This window comes from Populus alba, chromosome 7, assembly GCF_005239225.2.
Source record: "Populus alba chromosome 7, ASM523922v2, whole genome shotgun sequence".
Taxonomy (NCBI): domain Eukaryota; kingdom Viridiplantae; phylum Streptophyta; class Magnoliopsida; order Malpighiales; family Salicaceae; genus Populus; species Populus alba.
In genome coordinates this window covers 13,123,569-13,130,349 of record NC_133290.1, presented here as the reverse complement: position 1 = coordinate 13,130,349, position 6,781 = coordinate 13,123,569, and the positions used below count along the sequence as shown (strand labels likewise).

The 6,781-nt window shown below is 33.8% G+C and overlaps 1 protein-coding gene across 4 annotated transcripts; it reads left to right on the top strand.

Annotated features, from left to right (window-relative positions):
• Positions 1–1,097: 1,097 nt before the first annotated feature.
• Positions 1,098–5,836, top strand: LOC118043499 (E3 ubiquitin-protein ligase RGLG3). 4 transcript variants are annotated; one of them, XM_035051500.2, is made up of 13 exons: positions 1,098–1,305; positions 2,224–2,318; positions 2,407–2,483; positions 3,346–3,430; positions 3,523–3,663; positions 3,760–3,873; positions 4,115–4,209; positions 4,334–4,413; positions 4,493–4,598; positions 4,960–5,087; positions 5,170–5,305; positions 5,389–5,445; positions 5,541–5,836. In XM_035051500.2, the coding sequence occupies exons 3-13, from the start codon at positions 2,415–2,417 to the stop codon at positions 5,622–5,624; spliced, it is 1,095 nt and encodes a 364-aa protein (XP_034907391.1). In that variant the 5' UTR covers positions 1,098–1,305; positions 2,224–2,318; positions 2,407–2,414; the 3' UTR covers positions 5,625–5,836. The 4 variants fall into 4 exon arrangements, with proteins under 4 accessions (XP_034907391.1, XP_034907389.1, XP_034907388.1 ...); XM_035051498.2 differs by lacking the exon at positions 2,224–2,318; XM_035051497.2 differs by lacking the exon at positions 2,224–2,318 and having other exon boundaries at positions 2,385–2,483.
• The last annotated feature ends 945 nt before the right edge of the window (positions 5,837–6,781 follow it).

The following is a 6,781-nucleotide window of genomic DNA, read 5'->3' as shown; positions in this document are numbered from 1 at the left end:
TTATTTTTCAATTTGTACCCTAAAAATTTAAATAAACTCATTAATAAATTGAAATAATCTAAAAATCAGACAAAACCCAAAATATAAATTTAAATTCAAAAAATTTCTCATGCTCAAATTTATCATCTTAGTTAATGGAAAGGTAAAAAAAATCTAAGTAAAATTCTTTTTAATAAACAAAATTCGTTAACACTAAAATAAGATTTTTTTTTATAATGTGTCAATAAAAATTTTGTATTTTACATTAATAACATGGTGAATTTTTCTGTCCTCTCTTTTAACGAGTTAAAAATAATAAAAAAAATAATTTTGGATCAAAATGTTTTTGTAAAACCTAAAGGGACCACCAATAAACCATTTAGAAAGTAAAAGGATCAAAATGAACTTTGCATATCAATTTTAGAATCAACACCTATTTTCTCATTTTTCTTACTTTGGTTCCTTATCTTTGAATCTTATTTTTTCTTAACAAATTAGAAGTAATTGGGCATTAATTTGACCACCCTAAAAATCAAATTACAAAGAAAAAAGTTCAGGGAGGAAAACAAAAAGTAGAGCATCCTCGCAGTTCAATATGTAAGGGTCTACAGTGGCATGGTATACAATACTTCTACCATACTTTTCAGTGTTCATTAAAAAAAAGAATCTTCTACTGGCCGTTCGGCTGCTTGTATTATTATATTGCTTCCTTTTTCCATTTCAAAAGTTTTCAATCGAGTTGTTATATTCTTTTTCTACGTTGGGGACAATTTAAAGTAAAATAATAATTGTTGATTCTGGATGACGTTAATTATGTTGATACCTGTTTGCATACTTCTCCCTCCCTCGAGTATAATTAATTAAGGATTATGGTTTTTTTTTTAAAAAAAACATTTCATGTGCTTGCATAGTTTTGAGATGATTCTTCTGTCCACAAATTAAACTGCTTAATTCACGAATTAATCTTAAACTAAATTAAATTTCAAATCAGTCTCATAAGTATGTAATAAATAACTCATGAATATTCTCTTAAGTTTCAAATTTTATGTGAATACACCAGTTAAGTTTAAGACGTGGATGTTGAACGTGGAAGGTGTTTTGCACGCAAGAGGGAAAGCCAGCTAGGAAGCAAGATGGTCAGACAAGATAAAAGTGACTTTAACTGAACAGAAATACTTCGTGTCATGGTTTCTTCTTTGGTCTTGAGCTTTTTAAAAGATCGGTAAAAGCAAAACCAGAATTCTTTGAAACTACATATAATTCTCTCTCATTGAATCTCAGCTTTTCCTATCTCTGTCTCTCTTTCTTACTCTCCGTGGACAACTGGTGATTCTCTCTTTCTAAAAGTCTTCATCTTTCTTTGTGGGTGTTATCATGGTTCTATTTTTTTTTTTTTTTTGATTTTGATGTGTTTTTGTTGATGGATTTTGGTGATTTAGTGTTTTGATTTATTTATTTTTGTTAGGTGGGGTCTTTGTGGATGATTGAGAAGCAGCGAGCTGTTTGAGTTTTAGCTTAATCTGTATGATTGTTTGATATCCTTGACTAGTTGATACATGAAAAGTTTTTCCTTTTTTGGTTAGGCAATGTGGAGATAGAGATTTTTGGTGAGTTTTAATGGGAAAATCTGGGTTTAAAATTAAGAAAAAGTGAGCTTTGATTATGATGGGATTATGTGTCTGGTGCTCTTTAAGGTTGCTAGAAGCTTACAGAAAAAGAGAACTCGCACTGGTTAATTCAACTTCATATCCATTTCTGAAGTTTTCTAGCAACCAAATTTACTTAGAAGCAAGTACAGGGAAGTAGATTGGATAATTATAGTACAATACTGTTTCCAACAATCAAATTTCGGATTGGCAACGAATATTTTATTACATTTAAGGGCTTTTTTTATTTTATTTTTTTCTGGGCAGTTTTCTTACTTTGAATGGTTCCCCAGAGTTGAAATTATCAGATAGGTTTTTTTGTAGAGCCAGATAGAGCGGAAGCTTTGTGCTCTTGGCTAATCTGGCTTGAATCTGGTTTTTTTTTTTTTTTTTGGTAATAATTGGTTTAGTGAGATCAGATATTGACTTAATGTTAATTTGGTAAACATTTTATTTTGACTTTAGAATGTGGTCACCCTCCCACCATTGGGTTGTCAAAATGGTGGTACATAAAATAAATTATGTTGTATTAACCAAAGTTGATGCAAAACCAACAGGAGTATGCTATTGTCATAAATTTTCTCTGTTCTGTTGAAAGGATTCATTGTTGCAGCTTCAGAACACCGAAGTCTCTGTGGAATATCTAGAATTAACCTGTCTGCAAGTTATTTTATAAAAAAAATTAAAATAAAGGTAAAGAAGTTGTCAGGTATGGGGAATGGGGCATCCACTTTTGCTGATCATCGTTATGATTTTCAGAAACAACCCACTTCTTATGCAGAAAGCTCAATGGATCGTAACTATCAACGCGGGCAGCATCCGACTTACATAGCTGACAATTTCAACTCATTGGATCAGGTATCATTTATGGTTCCTTTATTGAATTGTAGAAGATGATATGTGCTACTGTGTAGTAGTACTTAATTCTTTATCAACATAATGTTTCTCTTTTCCTTAATCTTCCAAGAGAATGAAAAGGTGCATGACTGTTTGATGGCAAGGAGTGTCCGAAGATTATATAATAGACAGCAAAACATGACCGCATTGTTGATAATGCGTGATAGTTAGTAATCAAAATATAACTGGTTGGATAGAGAATCAAAGGAAGGACCCCTCTATCCTTCTTGATTTGTAATTTGCTACCTGTCCAATGTCAGCAGATTGGCTTCTGTCCTCTCCCTCCCTCTTAAGCCAAACAACTAGATGGATGGGTTAATATCCCTCCTTTTTCCTCTCTGTCCTCGCTCCTCTCCGTCCTTCCTACTTAACAGAAGGATGGTGATGATCCAAGATTCTGATAAGGCAGGGAAAGGCAACAGAGGATTTAGGATGATGGAGGTTCTTGGCACCGGATTGCAAATCTGTATAGCAGAAGTATCAGATCAATTCATATTGCTTGATTTATGAAGTTCATGCTAGAAAGTTATAACAAACCTCAATGATCATAAGCATAATATGATTGGAAAAACTTCTTGAAAAATTATATAAATAACAAATCAGTTAAAAATTAAGGATAACAGATACTGAAATATGTCACAATTCATGGGGAAATTCTCAGAGGTTAACAGTCATCACAAGAAAAACATCGTCAAGAATTGCACATGGTTACGAGAATAAATCTCAAGAAAAAAAGTAGATTCTGAGTAGCATACCATTCTGCTTAATTATTACCTCTCTTGGTGAAACAAACTTAATTAAAACGACTTTGGTGTATTCTCAGGTTATTTCTGCCCTGAGAAAGGCTGGTCTTGAATCATCTAATTTAATACTTGGTATTGATTTTACCAAGAGTAATGAGTGGACAGGTGATTCTTCCTTTCCATTGAAAACTATTGAACATCCATTTTTATTTATTCTGATTAGTGGGAGAAAACTTTCTTTTCCCCGATGATTTTAGGCACGCGTTCATTTCATCGGAAAAGCCTCCATGCAATTGGTAGCACACTGAATCCCTATGAACAAGCAATCTCTATTATTGGCCGTACTCTGTCTCCTTTTGATGAAGATAATTTGATACCTTGTTTTGGATTTGGTGATGGTTAGTCTCTCTCCTTATGGCTTCACTTCCTGTACACCGATGTACTACAGTTTTCTTGGATTGGTTATTGATTTCTTTCTTGTTTTCTTTTGGTAGCATCAACACATGATAAGTATGTATTCAGCTTTTATCCTGATAATCGACCTTGTAATGGTCTTGAGGAAGCTCTTGCACGATACAGAGAGATTGTTCCACACTTAAAGTTGTCAGGTTCAACACAGCCCTCTTTCCTTCTTGCTTATTTCAAAGCACAATTTTCATCTTTTTTCTGTCCTTTTGAACATGATATCCATTCCTTTTCTAATATTTTTTTTAATTCCTCACTAAGCTGCTAAGGGGAGATAAATTCTTGTGAATGAATAATAAAAGATGAATAATTCCATATTCATTTCATGTGTTAAATTCTCAAAAGGCAAGGACTGATAATAGTAATTTTGACCTACTTCTGCAGGCCCAACTTCATTTGCTGCAATTATTGATGCGGCAATTGACATTGTGGAGAGAAGCGGTCAGTATCATGTTCTTGTTATCATTGCAGATGGACAGGTTCTTAACTCTTTCTTTATATCCATCCCTTTCTCACCAGCTATCATAAAATGTGAACACATTTTGACTATGTTTTCTTGTTAATTGCTGCTGCTGCTGTTTTATGTTTTCTTTCATTGTTTAGGTTACCAGGGCTCCTGATACTCCTCCTGGACAGTTGAGTCCTCAAGAACAAGCAACAGTAAACTCCATAGTTGCTGCTAGGTAAATTAATGGTGTATGTAATATTTTTTAATGTTGTGTTTTCTATCACTGTATTGACGCTTGTTAATTTTATAAACAGCAAGCATCCTCTCTCAATTATTTTTGTTGGAGTTGGGGATGGACCATGGGATGCAATGCAACAATTCGATGATAACATTCCTCAGCGTGAATTTGACAACTTTCAGGTATATTTGATGTGTGCGCGTGCAGCTTTGGATGGCACAAAGTCAGAAGAGATTAAGATTTGAAACCTCATCTTTTCACAAACTAATCTCAGGGTATCTTTAAGATTGAGTTTTCAAAACAAGTGTCATGGAATTTCAAAACCATGGTTTAAAAAAGATACATGACACCTACTTTGAATTCCAAACTTGCTTTTCTCTTGAAACCTGTTTTTGTTTCAAGCCCTCAAACCCAAACACTCTTGTTCATGTGACTGAAATGAGATTTTTATTTCAGTTATATCACTGGTATAATGCCAACAAAGAATTCGGACCAGCTGAGTTAAACACTTGTTCTGATACCTTTTCTTTTATCCTCATGCAGTTTGTGAACTTCACTAAAATAATGTTAGACAACACCGAAGCATCAAAGAAGGAAACAGCCTTTGCACTTGCTGCCCTCATGGAAATTCCACTTCAGTACAGAGCCACTCAAAGACTTCAGCATACAGAGTAAGACAGCAGGTTCATTTTCTAGTTAATGTCTGATATCAAACCAGGGAGTTCAAGTCTTCAAACAGTTTTACTCGTGCAGTCATGATTTAGTTGGTGGTCCACGCACAAGGCCACTCCTGCCTCCTCGTGAAGTGATTGATCATGATAATGCTGTGAAATCAATTCCACACATTACAAACTTTGACACAGTTCAACCATCTACTTCAGTCGAACCGGTATTTCCCCCCTCGATTTCTCCTCCTTTGGATTCCTATTTGTATCAGGATTTTGTTTTAACATGCAAGTTATGTTGTTCAAGGTCTGCCCTATTTGCTTGACTAACCCAAAAGACATGGCTTTTGGATGCGGTCATCTGGTTAGTGCATTTCCCCTGACAATTACACAACATTAGCTTCAGACTCCTGTGTGCGTGTGTGTGTGTTTATGTTTCTCCTTTTTTCTGCAATGAAGACTTGCAGGGATTGTGGAGCAAGCCTTTCAACTTGCCCTATATGTCGGCAGCCGATAACAACACGCCTGAAATTGTTTACCTGAACCAAATAATACCTCCTGCACGTTGTTTGCTTGCTTTGGAGTGAACTGCGAAGCTCGATCCACAGGGAGGAATTAGTTGGCAAAGCCATGTACCTTTACAAGTTCATTAAAATTAGTGAAACGGCATTTTGTGTGTAAATTTTTACTCAAAATGACCTTTGACATAAAAACTGGTACTAAGTTATATGCTAGTGGGATCTTTTTTATTATTATTTTTTATTTTTAGCAACATTTCTCTTAATGAATTCGTTTATGATACATTTGTAGCATCTCCTCATATTTCATCAATTTTTTTCATCATGGGTAATCTGTTCTTTCAGCAGTGGCTTTGGATTGGACTTGAACTGAGAAGGCTAAAAATGCTAGAGGCCTTCTAGATAATGCGTCTATGCCAATAAAATAAGTCCGCTGCATGTCTTTCCCTCGTGAACCAATAATCACTACCGCAGCCACTACATTTATCATAACTATATAGGCTGGTTCTTGAGGATCGAACAGGACCTTCGCAAAGACAAAGCTTTTGTACCAAGCAGTTGTATGCTTTTTAAAGATTGGCTTCGGTGCAAGTTCACAAAATATGAATCTAATATCCCTTTAAATCAAGCCGATTTTTTTTCAATAATAATAATAATATTTTTAAAAAAATTTAATAATAATAATAATTATATTAAAACATGTCTAATCCAAGTTCTTATAGTTTTTAAATTTATCCTTCAAATCAAATCTATAGTTTTTCTTTAATAATAATAATTTTTTTTTAAAAAAATTTAACAACAACAATAATAAGACACATTCCTTGAATATGACATCTTTTTTTCAAATTCAAGTAATTTGGATTTGACACCCTACCAGACTCTTACTCTTGGTGTTTGGTTGTACCACACCAAGTTTTTGAGTTGTAGTCGAGCTAAATCTAACTTTTTTTGGTAAGATATCATTTTTAAACCTAAATAACTTGGATCTAATGTCCTTACCAAACCCAAGTTATTTGGGTTTGAGTTTTTTCACTCCCATTTTTATTTAGCAAGCAACAAGTCACCTACAATAACAAATAGGCCAAACAACAACTTTATCGGTTTTTAGGGAGTTTATGTTTTTTCTTTCTAACTTAAAAATTAAAATATAAACAAAATAAATTTTGGATCTAAATAAAAATT